Consider the following 27,308-nt stretch of genomic DNA (forward strand, 5'->3'; position numbering starts at 1 on the left):
TAAAAACTGAATTTTTAAGGGAAAATACCGAAATATTTCTGAAATAAATAAAATTTAATAAATAAGATTAAAAATAATATTTTAATGAAAAATCGATCAAATCCAGTGATTGAAAAAAAGCCATATATAGAAAATGCATCACACTCTCAAATAATTGTAAAAAGCATTCAACGAAAGAACTAACATGCATCCCAATCAAGCACTAATCGTATCCCATATGGGATATATGATCACTAAACGTATCTAATACGAATACTTAATGCATGCTTTACGAGCACATAATGTATTTTATAAGAGCACTAAATGCATGCTATGCGATCACAAAAAACTAACTAACTAACTAACTAACCATCACGCCGCTTCCCAGCAGGGGTAGGCAGAGACAATCGAACGCCACACCACTCTGTCTTTGCAAACATTCTTTGCCTCTTCCACGTTCATGCATCTCCTCATACATACCCGACAATTATTACGACTCCTGACCCGGCCGCTTTCAAGTATTTGACATACCTGATTGTGCCAAGTTTTCCTCGGTCGTCCTCTGCTTCTTTTTCCAACTACATTCGCCTCATAAATTTGTTTAACCGTTCTTTCTTCACTCATACGCTCCACATGTCCAAACCATCTCAACACACCTTTCGTAATTTTATCGATAATGCTTATCTCAGCCTTACATTCTTTCCTTATTTCATCATTCGAATATCTATCAAACATCGTTTTGCCACACATTCGTCTGAGGGCAGTTATAATGCCTCTTTACAGGGGAAAAGGATCTAGGGTGGAATGTGGAAACTATAGAGCAATCAGTCTATTGAGTGCTGTTGGTAAAATATATGGACGAATCCTCATAGAAAGGGTAAGAACCATAACTAAGGATAAAGTGTGGGATGTTCAGAGTGGATTTATGAATGGGAGAGGATGTACGGATCAAATTTTTGCCTTGCGCGATATAACAGAAAAGTTTTTGGGAAAGGACCAATAGCTTTTGTGGATTTGCAAAAAGCGTATGACCGAGTTGATAGAATGAAGTTATGGAAGGTGTTATCTGAGTATGGAGTAAGCGAGCACAAAATGTATCGTATACGAGCACTAAATGCATATCATATAAATACTTAATGCATGCCATACGAGCATTGGATGTATTTCATAAGAGCACTGAATGCATGCTATGTGAATACAAATACGAATATTATTTTTTGACATCTCATCAAAGATGAAGAAGAATATGGAAGTCTGGGCATTTTTACGGGGCTGACGACCGTCAAAGGCTGGTTTAAGTGATCGCTTTACACACGTGTAACATTCACCAATTCTACCCATTATTGACAACCACACTACTCAAATTCTTGGAAGTTCTATATATATGAACCAATTCAGACACCTTGTTCTTGAATCACTAGAACTTCACTAGAGACATCTATTGGTGAGATGTAAAGAAGCTTTTTATTAAGCAGAAACTCTTATATTAGTATGTGAGATCCGAATCCTGGATTATAATCATACACATGAGAAACGCCAGAAAATACCATTTTTATTATTAAGCTTATAATTTGACCAGATAATTTATTTACAACATTTTGAGTGTGTCCAAATACTTGTTCACAAAATCTGGATTATCTCCAATATGAAAATAACTCCTGTAATTGGAGATAATCCAGATTTTGTGAACAAGTATTTGGACACACTCAAAATGTTGTAAACAAATACGAATACTTAATGCATGGCATACAAGCACTTAATGCATTTCAGAACATTTACTGCATGCCATACAAGCACAAAATATCTCCCAAAAAGCCATGTATGCAAAACGAGCACAAAACGTATCCTATAAAAAGCACTAAATCCATCCCATACGCATGCTTAATGCATGCCATACGAGCATTAAATGTATCTCATAAGATCACTAAATGCAACCGGTTAAAAACCTCAAACGACTCCACAACGGTACTAAAATGAATCCATACGAGTCGAATATAACTCCCATAAGAGTACAAAAATATGCGATCGCTAAATGCATTTCAAAAGAGGTTTCAACAAATGCATTCGATACAGCTTTAAATGCGCCCTACGATAGCTTTAAATGCGTTCCATAAAACCTTTATATATACTCAAACCACATACATACATAATTATAAAATAAAATACAAAAAATCAAAACATTCTACCATAATATTTCGTATTATCATAGACTCAATCACTCCAAGCTACATGAAAATATATTTTTATGTTATGTAAGAATTCATGTTTCACTTCTTTGCGTAAGGTAATATTAAAATTATATCCTTGTCTTTCTAAAGAACAAAGAAAGGAACAACCAGTCATATTGTATTTGACATAATAAAGTTGAATAGAAATAAATATGGCTCTATCCTTATTTCTCCAGTATTGAGGTGTATAGAATGTAAGAGACAAAGCGACGCTTGCGAAGAAGAGGGCGTTTTGAAAGGGTTTAATCGAATGAAAATAATCGAAATATTCGAACACTGATTTATTTTATTATTTTAAAATAATATGATGAATTTTTCAGTGTCAAAAAAATTACAATTCTATTTTTTATTCAACTGTATATCATAATAATAAAAGTACTATTTTTTTTAAATTAAATTATTCAGATACATTTACGGGACTATTTCTATGAAGTAACATTGTCCAACTAAGTAAAAACAGACTAGAAAAAATGATCAAGGTTTTAGCTTTCTGTTTTTCTTTTCTAGCTACGGCTTATACAGCACCGCTTATCATGGCCCTACTAAGTTTTATAGCCCATACCTACTCGAGTGTGGATTTACTCTTTATGTTTAAAGTTACCATAATTTCATGTAATTCATGAGACAAAATTCTAGCCATAAATACTCGTGATATCGTTTTCAATTTATCTTACTTATTTTAAAATCAGTTAGTTCGATTATTTAGCTTATACTCAATTTTATACCGATTATTCAAATATCTCGATTTTCAATCATTCGAATAACCCCATTTCACTTAATAAGGTAGGTACTTAATTTCTTTATTAGTTCGAAGTTTACGATCTATACAATAAATAATCTATGACGTTTGGACTAGAAATTCTATGGATTTCTATTAATTTCTCTCGCTCGATCTGACTTGACTTATTAGTTAGTCTGTGCTTGACTTGTCCGCTTATGCATAAAATTGGCACTCTGTGGCTTATGCGTTATAATTCATCTCTTGTTATGTGTAACAATATCGACGATTCCATTTAAAGAAGCATAAAATGGCAGCCTCGACTTATTCTGTCTCGCTTATATTGAAAAAATGTCGGAATATAAATTTGGGTTATAGATTGTACAGCACTTCTTCCGCCAAGGTATTTATTTTGTAATTTTTGACACATACGTGTGTGTTTATCAAGTTAATTTGATTAAAAATAACACGATTCATGCGATAAGCTCATGTTACTGTATTTTAATTGTTTCTTTTTACCCTCTACGGGAGTCGTACGCCTTATTTGTAACCTGTTCGACTTTCACACGATTTTCAGTTCATTTAGAGTGTCTTAATCATTGCTGGCATTCTATTTTATCGTCTACTAATCCTCCATTTCCTTTCCCGCATAGTGACGCTGTCTTTGTTCCTAATCTTGTTCATTTACTAAATCTAATGTAAGACTGAAAACCCTCCCTTCATATAATCGAAAATTCAATTGATATCACGTCATATCGATGCGATGCCCTATGCACCACTAAATGTTTTATTTTTTTATTACACATCTACCATACATGGTCTTGCCGCACTGAGGGATGGCATCCCGACTGCATCCAGTCTACTCTCATCCTTCCCAAACCATCCCAAGCCGCCTTCCTTAGTTTGCTGGATAGTGCTCATCTCAGCCTTGCACCCTTTCCTTATATCACCATTGGAACATCTACCATACATGGTCTTGCCGCACTGAGAGATGGCATCCCGACTGCATCCAGTCTACTCTCATCCTTCCCAAACCATCCCGAGCCGCCTTCCTTAGTTTGCTGGATAGTGCTCATCTCAGCCTTGCACCCTTTCCTTATATCACCATTGGAACATCTACCATACATGGTCTTGCCGCACTGAGAGATGGCATCCCGACTGCATCCAGTCTACTCTCATCCTTCCCAAACCATCCCAAGCCGCCTTCCTTAGTTTGCTGGATAGTGCTCATCTCAGCCTTGCACCCTTTCCTTATATCACCATTGGAACATCTACCATACATGGTCTTGCCGCACTGAGAGATGGCATCCCGACTGCATCCAGTCTACTCTCATCCTTCCCAAACCATCCCAAGCCGCCTTCCTTAGTTTGCTGGATAGTGCTCATCTCAGCCTTGCACCCTTTCCTTATATCACCATTGGAACATCTACCATACATGGTCTTGCCGCACTGAGAGATGGCATCCCGACTGCATCCAGTCTACTCTCATCCTTCCCAAACCATCCCAACCCGCCTTCCTTAGTTTGCTGGATAGTGCTCATCTCAGCCTTGCACCCTTTCCTTATATCACCATTGGAACATCTACCATACATGGTCTTGCCGCACTGAGAGATGGCATCCCGACTGCATCCAGTCTACTCTCATCCTTCCCAAACCATCCCAAGCCGCCTTCCTTAGTTTGCTGGATAGTGCTCATCTCAGCCTTGCACCCTTTCCTTATATCACCATTGGAACATCTACCATACATTTCGCCCACTCCTTTCAACAACGTCATATATCAAAAAACTTGATTTTTCAGGAGATCGTTTTTTAAAGTTTAAAATTATAATAAAATGTATTAAAAATAAATATCAAGCCACTCATTGAACTTTTTACTGTGCAACAGATCTTTTTGGGTAAAACCTGAATGTTTTTTCTGCATTTTAAAAATATTTAGTATATTTAAAAAAATAATTAAACAATACATTTTCTTCGAAATGCAAAAACAACACTTTCTGCCCTGTAGCGGGTAAGTATTAAGTTAAAAATATGCCGCTTTTGCTGGGATATAGTACATTTTCTGGGCATTCTGAAAACGTGCACAACTGAAAATTGCCGATTTTCGATGTATGACGTTGTTGAAAGGAGTGAGCGATTTGTCTGATTGACGGCGCGTCGACTGACGATGTTGTACCTTGTTTCAGAAGGGTCTAGTTTTGGGCGCATATTGTGAGAAAGATGGCGACAAGGTTACGTTAAGTGAGGAAACGAAACGGTTTGATGACCAAGTTGCCGGCAAGCTATCGCAGCAGTTGGAACTGTGAGTATAAAAATGCGTTCCCTTTCGCTTACGGTTGAAACACTTCCATTATCTATGTAGGAATGACTCTTTCATATTATTTTTTAACATCTCATCAAAGAAGAAGATGAATATGGAAGTCTGGGCATTTACGTGGCTGACGACCGTCATAGGCTGGTTTAAGTGATCACTTTACACACATCGCTCACTCCTTTCAAGAACGTCATAAATCAAAATACTTGATTTTTCAGGAGAACGTTTTTAAAGTTTGAAAATATCATACAATGTATTAAAAATAAATATCAAGCCACTTACTGAAATTTTTGCTATGCAACAGATCTTTTTAGGTAAAACCTGAAGATTTTTTCTCCATTTGAAAAATATTTAGTTTATTTAAAAAAATAATTAAACAATACCTTTTCTTCAAAATGCAAAAACAACAGTTTCTGCCCTGTAGCGGGTAAATATTAAGTTAAAAAAAAGCCTCTTTTTCTGGGATATAGTACATTTTTTGGGCATTATGAAAATATGCACATCTGAATATTGACGTTTTTTGATTTATGACGTTCTTGAAAGGAGTGAGCGACATGTAACATTCACCAATTCTACCCATTATTGACAACTACACTACTCAAATTCTTGGAAGTTCTATATATATGAACCAATTTAGAAACCTTGTTCTTGAATCACTAGAACTTCACTAGAGACATCTATTGGTGAGATGTAAAGAAGCTTTTTACTAAGCAGAAACTCTTATATTAGTATGTGAGGTCAGAATCCTGGATTATAATCACACACATGAGAAACGCCAGAAAATACCATTTTCATTTTTATTAAAAAAAAAGCTAAAAAACTCAAGCTTTTTATTTATTAAAGCTTCTTTACATCTCACCAATAGATGTCTCTAGTGAAGTTCTAGTGATTCAAGAACAAGGTTTCTAAATTGGTTCATATATATAGAACTTCCAAGAATTTGAGTAGTGTGGTTGTCAATAATGGGTAGAATTGGTGAATGTTACACGTGTGTAAAGTGATCACTTAAACCAGCCTATGACGGTCGTCAGCCCCGTAAATGCCCAGACTTCCATATTCATCTTCATCTTTGATGAGATGTTAAAAAATAATATGAAAATAAATCCTGTAATTGGAGATAATCCAGATTTTGTGAACAAGTATTTGGACACACTCAAAATGCTGTAAATGACTCTTTTATATTTATTCATTTATTTTTACTTCATGTACAGAAAATAAATAAGTTCATTGGCGGGTTTATTGCTTAGCCGGTTAACCGGCGGTAGGTACGCGTACGGCGGTGTCCAGCACGCCGCGAATTTTACCACAAAAATAAAACCTAAACATATTGTCCGCCTCCGTAGTGTAATGGTCAGCATGCTCGCCTACCGTTCTGGAGGTCCCGGGTTCGATTCCCGGGGGGGTTTAATAAATATAAGTGATTTTTTCACTCTAATATTTATTCAATATTACACTGGACTGGTACCTGAAGTGGAGGGCTGATCACCTTTCCTTCGTGTGTAATCGATCGAGATAACACTGCGTTTATATGAAGCAGTGCCCTATGTACCATTGGGGTGCGGTAAAGTGGTAAAAACAAATTCTGTTTCAATTCTTAGTATGCAAAGATATTCTCAACAGAGGTCACTCTGCGTTCAATATATTTGTACATTTTAAATAATTGATTTTCTTTAGTAAAAGCCCATTTAAAACGGCGCGTCTTAAGATGTAATTTTTGTATGAGCGGCGCTCCGTTCACAGAAAATTATGCGTCTTAAGACGCTCTTGGCAGTTGACCGGTTAGAAGCAATATCTTCCGACCAACTAAACAGTTATTTTACCTCGTTTTAGACATTACTATTTATCTTTAGAATCCTAACTGTCCATCAAACCTCCTCCCTCTACCTTCTTCCCTAAACTCCCTTCTTCCTTTGCCTCCCTTATTATGATCAATTTGTAATTTATGTTTTAAATGTTCAATTCAATTCAATTCAATTTATTAAATTAAAAAAATAATATATACATAACAAACAATATTCAAGGCGTACATATTAAAAGTAAGCAATAAGACTTAAAGGTGTAGAAGAATCCCGCTTCGGAAAACTCCTTCGGACACATGGAACAGATCAATATCCAATGTGATAGTGTTCAACATAGCGGTAGCTCTTCCTACAGGCATAACCATCGGCAGGTTGGTCCTGTGTATAGGAATGGGAAATAATCTATGCCGGCGCTGTCTTAGCTAACTATCGGGAACATACAGACCAATGCTCCGGATAATTTCAGGATTATCCATCATACCGCGCAACAATCGAAAAAAATGCCTCATCAAATACACATTCCTTCTAGTCTCTAGGCTGTTGTAGCCGAGCATACCCTGGAGGAACTGGGTCGGGTAGAGCCGAGGATAATAGCCGTACTCTCTCATGTAGAGATACCTCAGAAACTTCTTTTGGACTTTCTCTACCATAAGAGAGTACTTAAGCTCGTGTGGCCCCCAGATCATGGAGCCACTCTCGAGTCTACTTCGCACCAGAGTTATAAAGAGTTCTCAGCACGCGGGTATTTTGGAAAACCCTGGCAGTACGCAGAACCAATCCTAGCATTTTCAATGCATTACCACTGACTGCCTCTATGTGATGGTGAAATGTCAGGGTGCTCACAAATCTAACGCCCAGATCCCTAACATTCGAGGCCGTCATCAGCCCCGTGAATGCCTAGACGTCGATAATGGGTAGAATTGGTGAATGTTACACGTGCGTAAAGTGATCACTTGAGCCAGCCTATGGCCGTCGTCAGCCCCGTAAATGCCCAGACGTCCATATTCTTCTTCATCTTTAATGAGATGTCAAAAAAATTATATTCATCTTTGTTAATCTCGGTCATCCCGATAAGCTAGCTCCTCAGGAATACCACATCCGATGTACAATTGTTTTCTCCGCATTTCATCACGCCCCTTTCTCAAATTACCCCTTCGCGTGTTGTTTATTTTTCGGTTCAAAATCGTAAAATTTTAATTTTTTTTTTATGTTGCACATATAATTTTTTTTTAACCCTTATTCGCACCCCAATGGTGCATAGGGCACTGCGTCATATAAACGCAGTGTTATCTTGATCGTTTTACACATGAAGGAAAGGTGATCAGCCCTCCGCTTCAGGTACCAGTAATATTGAATAAATATTACAGTGAAAAAATCACTCATATTTATTTTACCCCTGGGAATCGAACCCGGGACCTCCAGAACGGTGGCCGAGCGTGCTGACCATTACACTACGGAGGCGGCACATGTTGCTTCAATTAAAAGCAGGTGTCTTACTCTTATGATAGATTTTTATCACGATGTTAGTTTATTGGCTAATAAATTAATATGAAAAATCACAAGACTATCGGTAGCATTCTTATTGACATCTGTAGGGAACTAAGGGAGATATGAAGGTTTAAACTTTACATATTTTAACCGGATCCACGCGGCTCGCATAACCGTATGTGTTTTAACAAAACATGCCCCATACGTGGCTGACATAACCGTATGTGTTTTTACATTGCTCCAATTTTCCAACCTCAGTTCAACTTGGAGGGATTTCTTCATGGTGTGGAACTTTGGATAAAATAATACGTCAATCCTTGGCCTTATGACATCTGTTGAAATATCTGACTAATAATTTGTAACATCACAAGGATAAATAAAAGAACAGATCCCTGATTTTTCTTTCGGTCGGTAATTAGTCCGCGCCATAATCATGCCCTATATCTGTCTCACTCTCGACGCTACGCATCGCCAGCGGGTAAGAATGATACACGATGCGTGCTTTGATTTATCTATGTTACGATCTAATTTGTTTATATTACGATATATTTCAAGAATAACGTGACACACGTGTATTATAGAGTACCGAAAAGGCACAATGAATCCCATTGAACGTTTTTGTTTAGGAAAATAAATCGTTTCTTAACTAAATACATGATAAAAGTAATCATTTAAAAAACGGCGAAATACCGCCGCGTACGGGCGTCTCTCAGGAACAAAGTTAACGCGGTTAAAAGGTTAATAAAAAGAAAAACGTGTAAGTATAGGGCGGTTAAAATCTAGATATGAAGTGAGTTCTGGGATATTTTTTTTTAAAAAAATAAAGCCCTGTGTTTAAGTTCAATAATAAATCTGTAGATTTTGTATTAAAACGGAGTATTCTAATTGTTTCAGATACCGGAACGCGCTCCTGCGAAATTCCGGGAGCCTCTATTAGAGTAGAACGCACCCTGGGGCAAGGCGCACAAGGGCCCCTTTAGCCCGCACGATTGCGATAAAATTCTAAATCTAATATCGTCCGACAGTCGTGTTTCGAATGTGATAGTTTACCTCGCGATTCCGATAAGGCAAATGTTTAAAAACAATTTGAGAGTTGTGGTAGTTTTGGGTGTTTGATTCGATCATGTCGGGGAGTCGCGAGGCCCGGAACGCCTCTCCGTCGCACTCGGCCTCCGGCAGCCTCCCGCGGGGCTCCCGAAGCCGGCCGCCCGTGCTCAACGGAATGGGCGGGTCCATGGAGGACAAGAACACGGACTTCCTCTGCCCCGTGTGCTTCGATCTGATAGAGGAGGCGTACATAACGAGATGCGGACACACCTTTTGTCACTCTTGCATTTTCAAGTCTATAGAGAGCCACCGGCGTTGCCCCAAGTGCGGATTCGCGCTCGTAGGGCACGATCAGATCTTCCCGAACTTCTTGCTCAACGATCTCATCTCGAAGTACAAGCTGAAGATGAGTATTGAGAGCATCGGGCAGCAGGGCGCGGGGGATTCGTTAAGCGTAGCGTCCACGAGCGCCGACGGACTGCGTAGCCTCATCGCGGCTGAATCGCAGAACTTGACGATGCCCGATGTGGACGTGATGCTCGAGATACTGACGCAGCGGAAGCGGCTGCTAGAGGCGGAGTCTTGCGCCGCCCAGAACCGCCTGCTTTACGATTTTTTAAAGCACCTGCATCAAATGAAAGAAGATCAGAAGAATCAGTTAGTAAAGGAAGTGGCCTTGATTAAAAGGGATATGAAGGAAGTCGAGAGTATCTTGGAGGATGTCCATAACAAGTGTCCGACTCTAGACGATATCGTCAAGACGGATAGCGCCGACGCTAATGTATGCGCTATACGCCAAGAGATCGTAGACTTGATCGACACGATAGACGCGAACATGCTGCATCGGGCGGGCGCAGAGCCGGCGCAGGGCGACGCCGCGTTCGGCGCGCCGCAGGAGGCGCCGCACAGCACGCTGGCGGTGCGCAAGCGCCGCATGCACGCGCACTTCGACGACTTTGTGCAGTGCTACTTCGGCTGCCGCGCGCGGGACCTGTACTTCCGCGACGGCGTCCCGGAGCAGAGTCTGGAGCCGGCCGCGCCCGAGGCGCCCGGGGACCAGCGCATCCCGCTCGTGGGCAGCTGCTCCGGCCTCGACGTCTTCCGGGAGAACCTCGTCAAGTTCTCGCGGTTCAAAGGTCTCCGGCCGCTAGCGTCGCTCTCCTACTCTAGCGACGTGATCAACTACTCCACGATCGTGTCCACGATAGAATTCGACAAAGACAACGAGTTTTTCGCGATCGCCGGCGTTACGAAACGCATCAAGGTGTTCGATTATAACTCTGTCGTACGCGACATGGTCGATATCCACTACCCTTGCGTAGAAATGTCTTCTAGCCATAAAATATCCTGCGTCAGCTGGAACACATACCACAAAGGCATCCTGGCTTCGAGTGACTACGAAGGCACAGTCACCGTATGGGACGTCAACACAGGCCAGCGCACTAAAGCGTTTCAAGAACACGATAAACGCTGCTGGAGCGTCAATTTCAACGCCGTAGACATACGCCTGATAGCGTCGGGGTCTGACGACGCCCGCGTCAAGCTGTGGTCACTAAACGTGGATCATTCTATCGCGACTCTCGAGGCGAAATTCAACGTCTGCTGCGTTCGATTCAACCCGAAGAGCTCGTGTCATCTGGCCTTTGGCTCCGCGGACCACTGCGTCCATTACTACGACCTCCGCAACATGAAGGAAGCCCTGTCCGTATTCAAAGACCACCGGAAGGCCGTCTCGTACGTGACGTTCTTGAACTCCGAAGAGATCGTCTCCGCCTCGACGGACAGCCAGCTTAAGATGTGGAATATAAACTCGCCGCAGTGCCTGCGGTCTTTTGACGGACACGTCAACGAGAAGAATTTCGTTGGGCTGACAACGGACGGAGACTACGTCGCTTGCGGCTCGGAGAACAACGCCTTGTACGTGTACTACAAGGGACTCAAGCGACAGCTCTTCAGCTACAAATTCGACCCGCTGCGGAGCTTTCTAGACCACGACAAGAAAAACGACGAGCAAAACGAGTTTGTCTCTGCCGTCTGCTGGCGACAGAACAGCAACGTCGTGGTCGCCGCCAACAGCCAAGGAACGATCAAAGTCTTGGAGCTGATTTAGACACATTATTTGCGGGAAACAATTAAATGCATATCACTCACTCCTTTCACAAATCAAAAATCGTCAATTTTCAGTTGTGCATGTTTTTGGAATGCCCAGAAAAAGTACTATATCCCAGCAAAAGAGGCATATTTTTAACTTAATATTTACCCGCTACAGGGCAGAAAGTGTTGTTTTTGCATTTTGAAAAAAAGGTATTGTTCAATTATTTTTTTAAATATACTAAATATTTTTCAAATGGAGAAAAAAACATTCAGGTTTTACCTAAAAAGATCTGTTGCACAGTAAAAAGTTCAATAAGTGGCTTGATATTTATTTTTAATACATTTCATTATATTTTTAAACTTTAAAAACGATCTCCTGAAAAATCAAGTTTTTTGATATATGACGTTGTTGAAAGGAGTGAGCGATATGTAATTTATATTTGAAGCACTAACTTTGTGATTTTTTCGTTTTATAATTAAAATGTAACTTTGTTTTAAAATCACTATAAATATTTTATTATAAGTTAATTATAATGTCTACCGGATTCGAAGCTAACCGCTTCTTTATCAAGACTGATCAATACTTTACATTGACGGCCCCTACGTAAAGTACTCTATCTGCAAATCTGTTACTTTACAGGAGCGAACTTAGAACATTTTTTCAACGTATTCTTTTTGATTAATTAACGGTTTTATCTGAAATTCTAAACTAGTATTATTCACTCAAAAACACGATAAAATAATATAATATTTGTGTGTAATTACAATCCAGGATTCGGACCTCACATACTAATATAAGAGTTTCTGCTTGGTAAAAAGCTTCTTCGCTCCGTAGCGTAATAAAACTAGACGTTTTTTCCACGGCACAGCAACTAATCACCGCGGTACACCAGTGTGCCGCAGCATACATACAGCGGGACAATGTATTCTAGTATTAATCAGTCTTGAAAAAGAAGCTATCAGCTTCGAAACCGGGAGACATTATAATTAAGTTATAATAAAATATTTATAGTGATTTTAAAACAAAGTTACATTTTCATTGTAAAATTAAAAGCGAATTTTGCATACTGTTGGTAGAGAGCGGGAGACGCTTGCGAGCGTTCTATTTGCTTACTTTAGGTAGAGCGCGAGAGACGCCTGCAAACATTGTACAGATGGGAATTGGGTGTTGCGGCTACTTGTGATTAGTATACTGAGGGTCGGGCAGTAGACTGCCAGAGTATAATAAGGGTCCTTTTCCTTATATCACCATTGGAACATCTACCATACATAGTCTTGCCGCACTGAGAGATGGCATCCCGACTGCATCCAGTCTACTCTCATCCTTCCCAAACCATCCCAAGCCGCCTTCCTTAGTTTGCTGGATAGTGCTCATCTCAGCCTTGCACCCTTTCCTTATATCACCATTGGAACATCTACCATACATGGTCTTGCCGCACTGAGAGATGGCATCCCGACTGCATCCAGTCTACTCTCATCCTTCCCAAACCATCCCAAGCCGCCTTCCTTAGTTTGCTGGATAGTGCTCATCTCAGCCTTGCACCCTTTCCTTATATCACCATTGGAACATCTACCATACATGGTCTTGCCGCACTGAGAGATGGCATCCCGACTGCATCCAGTCTACTCTCATCCTTCCCAAACCATCCCAAGCCGCCTTCCTTAGTTTGCTGGATAGTGCTCATCTCAGCCTTGCACCCTTTCCTTATATCACCATTGGAACATCTACCATACATGGTCTTGCCGCACTGAGAGATGGCATCCCGACTGCATCCAGTCTACTCTCATCCTTCCCAAACCATCCCAAGCCGCCTTCCTTAGTTTGCTGGATAGTGCTCATCTCAGCCTTGCACCCTTTCCTTATATCACCATTGGAACATCTACCATACATGGTCTTGCCGCACTGAGAGATGGCATCCCGACTGCATCCAGTCTACTCTCACCCTTCCCAAACCATCCCAAGCCGCCTTCCTTAGTTTGCTGGATAGTGCTCATCTCAGCCTAGCACCCTTTCCTTATATCACCATTGGAACATCTACCATACATGGTCTTGCCGCACTGAGAGATGGCATCCCGACTGCATCCAGTCTACTCTCATCCTTCTATACTTCACTTCCATACATTAGGGTTGGAACCAGGTCTCCGTTACTAATAAATAGTGGTATTTTAACATATAGGCGATTGGATATATCATAGATTTCATATATATATAAATATATATATATATATATATATATATATATATATATATATATATATATATATATATATATATATATATATATATATAACATGTAAAAATCAACACAGCAATAAATTTAAAATAGATCTCTAAAAATATATATAAAAATTTTACGATTCTATTTTAAAATTGAAACTTGTATATAACGTATTGTATTATTGAAATAATTAGTCATAGTAAAAAGAATTCCTGACGAATGTAGTAATAATCGAAGTATCTATATTTTGTAAATAAAGACGAAAAACATCATTTTTCTGTTATTATTTCCGTGTGACACTTCTACCAGCACCTGTGTTTAACCTTCCCCTCCCGGTGATATGTATTTACTACAACTCCACTTTAAAAATGAGAATATCAATATAAAATATAATAGATACGGGCTCACAATTTTTATATTCCTCCGTAATATAATCATGTATTACATGAAAGTATTGTAACATACAGTTATTCATATTATTTTTTGACACCTCATCAAAGATGAAGAAGAATATGGAAGTCTGGGCATTTACGGGGCTTACGACCGTCATAGGCTGGTTTAAGTGGACACACTCAAAATGTTGTAAATAAATTATCTGGTCAAATTATAAGCTTAATAATAAAAATGAAAATGGTATTTTCTGGCGTTTCTCATGTGTGTGATTATAATCCAGGATTCGGATCTCACATACTAATATAAGAGTTTCTGCTTAATAAAAAGCTTCTTTACATCTCACCAATAGATGTCTCTAGTGAAGTTCTAGTGATTCATGAACAAGGTTTCTAAATTGGTTCATATATATAGAACTTCCAAGAATTTGAGTAGTGGGGTTGTCAATAATGGGTAGAATTGGTGTACGTCACATGTGTGTAAAGTGATCACTTAAACCAGCCTATGACGGTCGTAAGCCCCGTAAATGCCCAGACTTCCATATTCTTCTTCATCTTTGATGAGATGTCAAAAATAATACAGTCAATTCTTGTCACTAACCGCCTCTGAGTAATATCTTACTGTGAGTACTATTGACCAATAAAAAACCCATCATATTAGATCCGGGATGTGCCCCAGAGAGTCCAGAGAACCTGGAGAATACTTTGTAGTAAAAAAAATTAAAGTTTCATTTATTATTTACCTTGATTATTACGTACAAGGATCAGGGATCAGGGAAATATGCGAGATGGAAGATGTCGTTAGGTGGGGAAGGCAACGAAGGAGACAATGGTATGCGCGTGTGAGGAGAATGGAACCATCCAGACTCCCCCACGTTGCACGGCCAGCTCCAAGGTAGACCATCAAAGAGATGGATTCGTAGCTGAAAATCCATATCGCAAGAGGCTAATCCCTCTTAAAAACAGGCCACAAGACCTACAATAAGATGAAGAAGAAGATTATGTACGAGGTTTATAGATTACTAAGCCGATTTTTATTTCTTCTAACGTACAAAACATGTTTTATTTGAATCTGTGTTGGGAACAGGAGGGATAATCTAGTGTGGGCCAATCGGGAACTTGTCAGCATTTGCTCATTGCTGGGAGGAAACCACGTAGAACTGCTCAGGAAAAGCCGCTCAGAGTCTGCTGACTGTCCTCAGCAGGCCTCCCGTTCCACTAGAAGAGAGTTGGGCATTTTAGGTCCTAGCTTGGTGTATGGTAGCAATGTCCTTGGCTAGTTTTATCATGTATGATACCACCTCTTGTGAGAGTTCCTTTTTAGTCTTTGAAAGCTAAAATGGGGGAAAAGCGTCTACAGTCTTAATACCTCACAGAATAAAGGGAACAACATTTATGATAATTTGTATTTCTTATTTAAGGGGAAGTGCTTTGAAGGCCGGGAAGTCCAGAATATTCTGGGGACTCCATCCGGACTTTCCAGCCATAGCCGTATCTGGTCTGGGCTCGTCCGGAGCTTCCTACAACGAGGAAGAGGACATCCACGAAGATCGGGAGAACATCAGGATAGCGGCTGCAGGTACATCTACCGTACACTGTTCTACCATTCAGGGAGTAGTCTGACCTCCATTCTGCGGGCAGTGCTCCCTTACACTCTGCACCCATTCCGACTGCAGGTACATCTACCGTACACTGTTCTACCATTCAGGGAGTAGTCTGACCTCCATTCTGCGGACAGTGCTCCCTTACACTCTGCACCCATTCCGACTGCAGGTACATCTACCGTACACTGTTCTACCATTCAGGGAGTAGTCTGACCTCCATTCTGCGGGCAGTGCTCCCTTACACTCTGCACCCATTCCGACTGCAGGTACATCTACCGTACACTGTTCTACCATTCAGGGAGTAGTCTGACCTCCATTCTGCGGGCAGTGCTCCCTTACACTCTGCACCCATTCCGACTGCGGGTACATCTACCGTACACTGTTCTACCATTCAGGGAGTAGTCTGACCTCCATTCCGTTGACTGTTCTAGCGGGATGTAAGGCCCTAAGAGACGTGGGGATGACGGAGATACACGTGGAAGGCATGGGGGCCCCCGTACACGCTGCAGAGGGCTCAGCCCTGGGGCTCTATCGCTATCAGAACAATAAAGCTGAGAAGTCCAGGAAGCCTACCCCGAAAATCAAGCTCTTCAAAACGGATGGAAAAGGTATAAATTTTTTAGACATCTCAACATAGACAAAGAAGAATACAAAAGTCTGGGTATTTACATAATGAAACCAGATTTGAACCAGTTTCAAAACTTAGTATTTTATGTAGCTTATGACAGGTCATAAGCTACTTAAAATACTATCTCAAGGACACTTCTCCACTTGGGAGATATTTTTACCATTTGATATATCAACATAGATGAAGAAGAATGGAAGTCTGGATTTTAACCAGGCTATGGTAGGTCATAAAGCCTTTTGTATCTTCTTCGTCTATGTTGAGATTTCAGTATCAATATCTGTGCGCAGGGTCCTCGCAGCACTGGAAGGAGGGCATAGCCCTAGCGGAAGGTCAGAACCACGCCAGGACGCTGATGGAGACCCCCGCTAACCTGATGACCCCGAGGGTCTTCGCAGACCAGGCTGCAGAAGTGTTGTCTCCGCTCGGAGTCAAGGTCACAATCAGGTAAATACAACTTAAAATTATGCCATAGGTAACACCACGTCTGGTCATAGCTAACACCAAATTTGGTCATAGCTAACACCAAATTTAGTGATAGCTAACACCACGTTTGCTCATAGCTAACACCATATTTGGTCATAGCTAACACCACGTTTGTTCATAGCTTACACCACATTTGGTCATAGCTAGCTAACAGCGTAATGGTCATCGCGCTTGGCTACCATGCTGGGGATCCCGGGTTCGATTCCCAGGGGGGTCAAAATAAATATGGGTGATTTTCGCTCTCATTTATTTAATATCACACTGGACTGGTACAAGAAGCACAGGGTTAATCACCTTGCCTTCATGCAATTAATGATCAAGATAACATTGCGTCACTACGATGCGGTGCCCATATAGCTAACACCACATTAGTCATAGCTAACACCACATTTAATAAAAATAATAATAAAACCCTTATCCGCACCTCAATGGTGCAAAGGGTACTGCGTCATATAAACGCTGAGTTATCTTAGTCGTTTACACATGAAGGAAAGGTGATCTGCCCTCTGCTTCAGGTATCAGTCCAGGGTAATATTGAATAAATATTGCAGTGAAAAAATCACTTATATTTATTTGACCCCCCCTGGGAGTCGAACCCGGGACCTCCAGAACGGTAGACGAGCGTGCTGACCATTACACTACGGAGGCGGACAGAACACCACATTTAGTCATAGCTAACACCACATTTGGTCATAGGTAACACCACATTTGGTCATAGCTAATACCACATTTAGTCATAGCTAACACCACATTTAGTCATAGCCAGGAGCAGGAGGGATAATCTAGTGATAATCCCTCCTGTTCCCAACACAGATTCAAATAAAAACATATTTAATTAGCTAGAAGAAACAAAAATCCACTAAATGATCTATAAACCTTGTACATAATAAACAAGGTACATAATAAATGCAATTCCCATCTGAAAAAAAAAGAAAAAAGTCATAGCTAACACCACATTTGGTCATAGCTAAGTCCAGTCTAACGAATTTGGGAGGTATTTTGCGATAACGCTCTCTTCCACTATCGTCACCATAAAGTCTGCATTGTTTTGCAGAGAGAAGCAGTGGGCGCAGGACATGAAGATGAACTCCTTCCTCTCCGTCTCCAGGGGCTCCGATGAGCCGCCGGTCTTTTTAGAAGTCGCCTACAACCATTCACCCAATAAAGGTATTTGTCATAGTACGAAGACCGAGGCTGTATTGACCTTGTGATGCGTTTGCGGACGTGCAAGGATGTGACCTTGTGATATGTTTACAGACGTGTAAGGATGTGACCTTGTGAAACGTTTGCAAACGTGCAAGCATGTGTCCTTGTGATACGTTTACAGATGTGTAACGATGTGACTTTGTGTTGCGGCTAGGTGACAAGCCGGTGGTGCTGGTGGGCAAGGGGGTGACCTTCGACTCAGGAGGCATCAGCATCAAGCCGTCGGCCAACATGGCGGCCATGCGGGGCGACATGGGCGGGGCCGCCTGCGTCGTCGCGGCCGTCAGGACCGTGGCGGCTCTACGACTCCCGGTTAACGTCGTCGGTGAGTAGCCAGAGGTCTTGGTTCATGACTGACAAGTCATTATATTTTGTATATTACTAACTAACTAACTAACTAACTAACCATCACGCCGCTTCTCCGCAGGGATAGGCAGAGAGAATAGAGCGCCACATCACTCTGTCCTTGCAAACATTCTTAGCCTCTTCCACGTTCATGCATCTTCTCATACATACCATACCCGCCGATTGTAACGACTCCTAACCTGACCACTTTCAAGTATTTGGCATACCTGATCTTGCCATGTTTTTCTCGGTCTTCCTCTGCTTCTTTTCCCACTAACATTCGCCTCATAAATTTGTTTTACCGTTCTTTCCTCATTCATTCGTTCTACATGTCCAAACCATCTCAACACACCTTTCTTAATTTTATCGATAATGCTTATCTCAGCTTTGCATTCCTTCCTTATTTCACTATTCGCACATCTATCATACATCGTTTTGCCACACATTAGTCTGATGGATCGCATTTCGACTTTGTATATTAGCCTTTCTAAAAGTACAGTAGAACGGGGCTACTTGAACATTGATGTGTTACTTGAGCTCTGTACAAAAAATATATTTAGATCGTGGTATTGATCGAAGTATGGTGACAATAAGTGTCACCTGCCAGGGAAACAATGAATCATGTCCATACGTTCATTATTGTAGACCAAATAAAGATTTAATTTTTTTTTTACTGGGCTCAAGTAACACAACAAAGTTCAAGTAGCCCCGTTCTACAGTACAGTAATTTTGGCTTCACATCCTATGTATGAATTGGTGAATCTTACACTTGTGTAAAGTGATCACTTAACCATCATATGATGGTCATAAGCTCTGTAAATGACCATATTCTTCTTCGTCTATGTTGAGATGTAAAAAAAATAATGTGATAAATATTTTTTTGACATCTCCTTTCCTTATATCACCATTGGAACATCTACCATACATGGTCTTGCTGCACTGAGAGATGGCATCCCGACTGCATCCAGTCTACTCTCATCCTTCCCAAACCATCCCAAGCCGCCTTCCTTAGTTTGCTGGATAGTGCTCATCTCAGCCTTGCACCCTTTCCTTATATCACCATTGGAACATCTACCATACATGGTCTTGCCGCACTGAGAGATGGCATCCCGACTGCATCCAGTCTACTCTCATCCTTCCCAAACCATCCCAAGCCGCCTTCCTTAGTTTGCTGGATAGTGCTCATCTCAGCCTTGCACCCTTTCCTTATATCACCATTGGAACATCTACCATACATGGTCTTGCCGCACTGAGAGATGGCATCCCGACTGCATCCAGTCTACTCTCATCCTTCCCAAACCATCCCAAGCCGCCTTCCTTAGTTTGCTGGATAGTGCTCATCTCAGCCTTGCACCCTTTCCTTATATCACCATTGGAACATCTACCATACATGGTCTTGCCGCACTGAGAGATGGCATCCCGACTGCATCCAGTCTACTCTCATCCTTCCCAAACCATCCCAAGCCGCCTTCCTTAGTTTGCTGGATAGTGCTCATCTCAGCCTTGCACCCTTTCCTTATATCACCATTGGAACATCTACCATACATGGTCTCGCCGCACTGAGAGATGGCATTCCGACTGCATCCAGTCTTGTTTCCTTACTGAGCCGCAACTTGAATATTTCCTCTGGAAGTCCGTCTCGGAACTTAAGTGTGCTTCCTGCAGGTCTGATACCGTTGACGGAGAACATGCCGGGCGGGAGGGCCACGAAGCCCGGAGACGTTGTGGTCGCTATGAACGGGAAGTCCATCCTCGTGGATAACACCGATGCTGAAGGGCGCCTCATCCTGGCCGACGCTCTCTGCTACTCCGCAAGGTCTAAATTCAAGCTCAAAATTCTACCCATTTTTAAATTTTTGTATTATTGATCTGGCATTTAATTTGTAGAACTCCATTTGAATTTATGTATTAATTTCTATATCAAACACAATTTTTTTTTATCAACTAAGTTGTATTTTACTGTTGAAAAAATACACTTAAAATCTATACTGTGACTGTGGTTTTCAAAATATTTTTTTATATACCGTAGAACGGGGCTACTTGAACATTGTAAAATCCTAAATGTAAAAATTTAGGATTTTCACCGTAGTGAAGAAAAGGTTTTGTTGAATAATTTTTATAATAGAAAAATAATAAAACCCTTATCCGCACCCCAATGGTGCATAGGGCACTGTGTCTTATAAACGCAGTGTTATCATGATCGTTTTTACACATGAAGGAAAGGTGATCAGCCCTCCGCTTCAGGTACCAGTCCATGGTGATATTGAATAAATATTACAGTGAAAAAATTACTTATATTTATATTATTTTTGACATCTCATCAAAGACGAAGAAGAATATGGAAGTCTGGGCATTTACGGGGCTGACGACCGTCATAGGCTGGTTTAAGTGATCACTTTACACACGTGTAACATTCACCAATTCTACCCATTATTGACAACCACACTGCTCAAATTCTTGGAAGTTCCGTATATATGAACCAATTTAGAAACCTTGTTCTTGAATCACTAGAACTTCACTAGAGACATCTACTGGTGAGATGTAAAGAAGCTTTTTATTAAGCAGAAACTCTTGTATTAGTATTCTATAGAAACTCTTATATAGTATAGACACACTCAAAATGTTGTATTTATATTTATTTTTACCCCCCTTGGGAATCGAACCCGGGACCTCAAGAACGGTAGCCGAGCGTGCTGACCATTACACTACGGAGGCGGACAAATAATTTTTATAATAAAAAAAAATTTTGAAGTTGATGTATCAGGAGTGCATGCATACAGAAGAGACTTGTTTAGTTAGTATTAATATCTCATTTCTATCATTTCCTTTGCAGCTTCTCTCCGCTGTACGCGGTGGACCTGGCCACGCTGACGGGGGCCATGCGCGTGGCGCTGGGGGGCTGCGCGGCGGGGGCCTTCACGGCCAGCGAGGCGCTGTGGGGGGCCGCCAGGCGGGCGGGGGCGCTCTCCGGCGACCGCCTGTGGCGCTTCCCGCTCTGGAGGCACTACGCCTCCCGGGTCACAGGTAACGAATGCATCCAGAGTCTCCTAGTATGAGGAGATGCATGAACGTGGATGAGGCGAAGAATGTTTCCAAAGACAGAGTGGTGTGGCGTTCTATTCTATATATGTTAGTGAGTTGGTTAACCAGATTACATGTTGTGCTATTTTTCAGACTATCCGAACGTGGATGTCCACAACGTCGGGAAAGGGAAGGGAGGAGGTTCGTGCACGGCCGCCGCGTTCCTGGCTCAGTTCGCTCCCCCGGGAACTCCTTGGATGCACCTGGACATCGCTAGCGTCATGGACGAGACGGATGACCAGCCCTATCTAGACAAAGGTGGGTCACTTCACATATCCGATGACCAGTCGTGGGGCGATGAGGATGTCAAACATCCTCGCAACAACCCTTATCCGCACCCAATGGTGCATAGGGCACTACATTGAGTCAGCGTTATCTTGATTGTTACTTACATGAAGGCAAGGTGATCATCACTCCTGCATTTCAAGGACCAGTAAAGTAAAATAAATATTGGAGCGTAAAATCACTAATATTAATTTTCACCCCCCCCTGGGAATCGAACCCGGGACCAATAGTGATATAAGGAAAGGGTGCAAGGCTGAGATGAGCACTATCCAGCAAACTAAGGAAGGCGGCTTGGGATGGTTTGGGAAGGATGAGAGTAGACTGGATGCAGTCGGGATGCCATCTCTCAGTGCGGCAAGACCATGTATGGTAGATGTTCCAATGGTGATATAAGGAAAGGGTGCAAGGCTGAGATGAGCACTATCCAGCAAACTAAGGAAGGCGGCTTGGGATGGTTTGGGAAGGATGAGAGTAGACTGGATGCAGTCGGGATGCCATCTCTCAGTGCGGCAAGACCATGTATGGTAGATGTTCCAATGGTGATATAAGGAAAGGGTGCAAGGCTGAGATGAGCACTATCCAGCAAACTAAGGAAGGCGGCTTGGGATGGTTTTGGAAGGATGAGAGTAGACTGGATGCAGTCGGGATGCCATCTCTCAGTGCGGCAAGACCATGTATGGTAGATGTTCCAATAGTGATATAAGGAAAGGGTGCAAGGCTGAGATGAGCACTATCCAGCAAACTAAGAAAGGCGGCTTGGGATGGTTTGGGAAGGATGAGAGTAGACTGGATGCAGTCGGGATGCCATCTCTCATTGCGGCAAGACCATGTATGGTAGATGTTCCAATAGTGATATAAGGAAAGGGTGCAAGGCTGAGATGAGCACTATCCAGCAAACTAAGGAAGGCGGCTTGGGATGGTTTGGGAAGGATGAGAGTAGACTGGATGCAGTCGGGATGCCATCTCTCAGTGCGGCAAGACCATGTATGGTAGATGTTCCAATGGTGATATAAGGAAAGGGTGCAAGGCTGAGATGAGCACTATCCAGCAAACTAAGGAAGGCGGCTTGGGATGGTTTGGGAAGGATGAGAGTAGACTGGATGCAGTCGGGATGCCATCTCTCAGTGCGGCAAGACCGTGTATGGTAGATGTTCCAATGGTGATATAAGGAAAGGGTGCAAGGCTGAGATGAGCACTATCCAGCAAACTAAGGAAGGCGGCTTGGGATGGTTTGGGAAGGATGAGAGTAGACTGGATGCAGTCGGGATGCCATCTCTCAGTGCGGCAAGACCATGTATGGTAGATGTTCCAATGGTGATATAAGGAAAGGGTGCAAGGCTGAGATGAGCACTATCCAGCAAACTAAGGAAGGCGGTTTGGGATGGTTTGGGCGTGTGGAACCAATTAGTGAGGAAAGAACGATGTAACAAATTTACGAGGCGAATGTAGTTGGTAATAGAAGCAGAGGAAAACCTGGCGTGAATGTATGGTCAGGACAGGAGTGGAAATAATCGTCGAGTATGTATGAGGAGATGCACAAATGTGGAAGTGGCGTAGAATGTCTGTGAAGACGTTGAAGAGTGGTGTGGCATTCTATTCTCTCTGCTTACCCCTGCGGAGAAGCAGCATGATGGTTAGTTAGTGTACATATATTATAAATATATTTTTGTATTTTTCAGGAATGTCCGGAAGGCCGACAAGAACTTTGGTAGAGCTGATTAGAAACGGAAAGATGGATTTCAAATAATTATAAAAAAAATATTACTCCATTTTTTAGTATATTATATTGTCATAGGACCTACAATGCTATTTACTCAACAAAGTTCTCAAAGGATGGCAGCGCCATCTGTCAATTTACGGATGCGATTCTTACGACACTGCATATATACAACTGTTGAAATATGTCGACAATATGGCTGTCTGATAATGGTGAGCGATATGAGTCATAAATCATGGATGAGGTGGCCGAATGACAGGATGTATTTTGCATCTACCCACTTCTATCATCTAATATAAATAGCTCTTTATCAAAAGGTTAATTGTCTATGTACCATGTCATGAGTCACGAATCATGGATGATGATGTGGCTGAATAACACAATGTATTTGCCATCTATCCACCTCTATTATACAATTATCAATAGCTCTTTATCAGAAGATTAATTGTCTATGTACTGTGTCATGAGTCATGAATCGTGGATGATGAGGCGGCCGAATGTCAGGATTTTTTTCGCATCTGTCCACCTCCATTATCCAATTACTAAGCCAGCCAATGCAAGATCATAAGCTTCCACGTTGCCTTTGTATAAAAATATGCTTCTTCTCTGTTGAGACTTTTATAAATTGTGTTTTATATAAGCCGTATTATTTTACATAATAAAAATAGTTTCGTTAGAAATGTTTTTTTTCTCTAAAATTTATGTATGCAACCCCGAGTGGCCTAGCCATTGCCACTTATCTACATTCCCGTAGAAAATGGAGAAATTCTGGAACAGGTAGATGGTTTCCTGTATCTGGTAAGTGTGTTCCCTAGGGATGGGAGGGACAGTATGCAGGGAACAGAGTGAATGGTATGTAGAGTGTGTATGTAGGCGCAGAGAATAGAACGCCATACTGCTCTGTCTTTGTAAACATTCTTTGCCTCTCCTATATACATAACTGTCGATTATTCCTACTCCTGACATGATCATACCTTGTATTTGACATATTTAGTGTAATAAAAGGCATATTTAGATTAGTGTAATAAAAGGCAGTTTTAGATTAGTGTAATAAAACGTATACACTAATGTAATAAAAGGCTTAGTGATCTACTAGTGACACTAATGTGTCATAAAATACATTTTTGATTAGTGTAATAAAAAGGCATTTTTAGATTAGTGTAAGAAAAGGTATTTAGATTAGTATAATAAAAAACCAGTTTTATATTAGTATTATAAAAAAGGCATTTAGATTAGTATAATAAAAACAAGTTTTATATTAGTGTTATAAAAGGCATTTAGATTAGTATAATAAAAACCAGTTTTATATTAGTGTTATAAAAGGCATTTAGATTAGTATAATAAAAACTAGTTTTAGATTCGTGTAACAAAAGGCATTTTAAGATTAGTGTAATAAAATACAGTTTTAAATTAGTGTGATAAAAGGTATTTTCGGATAAGTGCAATAAAAGGCATTTTTAGATTAGTGCAATGAAAAACAGTTGTAGGTTAGTGTACATAATATAAAAGACAGTTGTAAATTAGTGTAATAAAAGGCATTTTTAGATAAACATACATAATAAAAAGCATTTTTAGATTAGTGCAATAAATGATAGTATGAGATTAGTGCAATAAAAAGCATTTTAAGATTTTCATTTTTTCATTCAAACCCTTTTCCGCACCCCAATGGTGCATAGGGCACTGCATTATAAACACAGTGTTATCTTGATCGTCAACACACGAAGGAAAGGTGATCAGCCTTCCGCTTCAGGTACCAGTCCAGGGTAATATTGAATAAATATTAGTGTGAAAAAATCACTTCTATTTATTTGACCCCCCCCCTGGGAATCGAACCCGGGACCTCCAGAACGGTAGCCGAGCGTGCTGACCATTACACTACGGAGGCGGACAAATTTTTGGATAAGTGTAATAAAAGGCATTTTTAGACTAGTGCAATGAAAAACAGTTGTAGGTTAGTGTACAAATATAAAAGACAGTTTTAAGTTAGTGTAATAAAAGGCATTTTTAGATAAACATACATAATAAAAAGCATTTTTAGATTAGTTTAATAAATGATAGTATGAGATTAGTGCAATAAAAAGCATTTTAAGATTTTCATTTTTTCATTCAAACCCTTTTCCGCACCCCAATGGTGCATAGGGCACTGCATTATAAACACAGTGTTATCTTGATCGTCAACACACGAAGGAAAGGTGATCAGCCTTCCGCTTCAGGTACCAGTCCAGGGTAATATTGAATAAATATTAGTGTGAAAAAATCACTTGTATTTATTTGACCCCCCCCTGGGAATCGAACCCGGGACCTCCAGAACGGTAGCCGAGCGTGCTGACCATTACACTACGGAGGCGGACAAATTTTTGGATAAGTGTAATAAAAGGCATTTTTAGACTAGTGCAATGAAAAACAGTTGTAGGTTAGTGTACAAATATAAAAGACAGTTTTAAGTTAGTGTAATAAAAGGCATTTTTAGATAAACATACATAATAAAAAGCATTTTAGATTAGTGCAATAAATGATAGTTTGAGATTAGTGCAATAAAAAGCATTTTAAGATTAGTGCAATAAAAGAAAGTATTAGATTAGTGTAATAAAAGCCATTTTTCATATACCTACATATATGTTTATTTGCACCATTTCAAAATAACATCAATAAATATAGTTTTTTTTTTCAAATACAAGACATGTTAGTATATTACACACCATATATTATTACTATTCTTTATAATAATTCATCATATTACAGTAGAATCATGCCATCCACAGCTTTCTATATTAAACACAGGCCGTGACACTAGTTTTACATCCTCCCAGCAGCTATTATCAGTAAACCTGTCCCGATAATACAGTATTTTCAATATTAGTTGATATACAATTACAAATGAATGTTCTTGGTGAAATTTCATTATATTTTGTGTGAAATTAGAACAAGTTAATACATTCAACATACTTTTTTAAAAATATAATAAACAAATAAGAGCAAAGTATCGCTTTGTTATTCAATTTCACACAAATCTTGGTAGACAATGAATATTCTTGGTGAAATTTCCTTATAATTTGTGTGAAATTAGAACAAGTTGATACATTCAACACACTTACATAATATAATAAACAAATAAAAGTGAATTATCGCTTTGTTATTCAATTTCAGACAAATCTTGGTAGACAATGAATATTCTTGGTGAATTTTCCTTATAATTTGTGTGAAATTAGAACAAGTTGATACATTCAACACACTTACATAATATAATAAACAAATAAAAGTGAATTATTGCTTTGTTATTCAATTTCACACAAATCTTGGTAGACAATGAATATTCTTGGTGAAATTTCCTTATAATTTGTGTGAAATTAGAACAAGTTGAGACATTCAACACACTTACTTAATATAATAAACAAATAAAAGTGAAGTATCGCTTTGTTATTCAATTTCACACAAATCTTGGTAGACAATGAATATTCTTGGTGAATTTTCCTTATAATTTGTGTGAAATTAGAACAAGTTGATACATTCAACACACTTACATAATATAATAAACAAATAAAAGTGAATTATCGCTTTGTTATTCAATTTCACACAAATCTTGGTAGACAATGTATATTCTTGGTGAAATTTCATTTCATTTTATGTAAAATTAGAACAAGTTGATACGTTCAACATACCTTTTTCATATAATAAACAAATAAAAGT

General features: G+C 40.3%; 3 protein-coding genes across 3 annotated transcripts in view; 2 read left to right on the top strand and 1 right to left on the bottom strand.

Moving 5' to 3' along the window:
* CCT7 (chaperonin containing TCP1 subunit 7) overlaps positions 1-27,308 on the bottom strand; it is a 140,494-nt gene that overhangs the window by 104,895 nt on the left and 8,291 nt on the right. The window lies entirely within an intron of this gene.
* On the top strand, positions 3,073-11,740 carry LOC148311723 (E3 ubiquitin-protein ligase COP1-like). Its single transcript, XM_088256189.1, has 3 exons — positions 3,073-3,328; positions 5,109-5,224; positions 9,418-11,740. Exon 3 carries the CDS (start codon positions 9,647-9,649, stop codon positions 11,678-11,680), a length of 2,034 nt encoding a protein of 677 aa, XP_088112315.1. The 5' UTR covers positions 3,073-3,328; positions 5,109-5,224; positions 9,418-9,646; the 3' UTR covers positions 11,681-11,740.
* On the top strand, positions 3,073-24,301 carry LOC148311724 (cytosol aminopeptidase-like). Its single transcript, XM_088256190.1, has 11 exons — positions 3,073-3,328; positions 5,109-5,224; positions 15,694-15,851; positions 16,308-16,484; positions 16,792-16,948; positions 18,042-18,154; positions 18,348-18,518; positions 20,204-20,354; positions 21,372-21,562; positions 21,713-21,877; positions 23,584-24,301. The coding sequence occupies exons 1-11, from the start codon at positions 3,236-3,238 to the stop codon at positions 23,649-23,651; spliced, it is 1,560 nt and encodes a 519-aa protein (XP_088112316.1). The 5' UTR covers positions 3,073-3,235; the 3' UTR covers positions 23,652-24,301.

This window comes from Brachycentrus maculatus, unplaced genomic scaffold, assembly GCF_059751285.1.
Source record: "Brachycentrus maculatus isolate JH-2025_06_01 unplaced genomic scaffold, ASM5975128v1 h1tg000059l, whole genome shotgun sequence".
Taxonomy (NCBI): domain Eukaryota; kingdom Metazoa; phylum Arthropoda; class Insecta; order Trichoptera; family Brachycentridae; genus Brachycentrus; species Brachycentrus maculatus.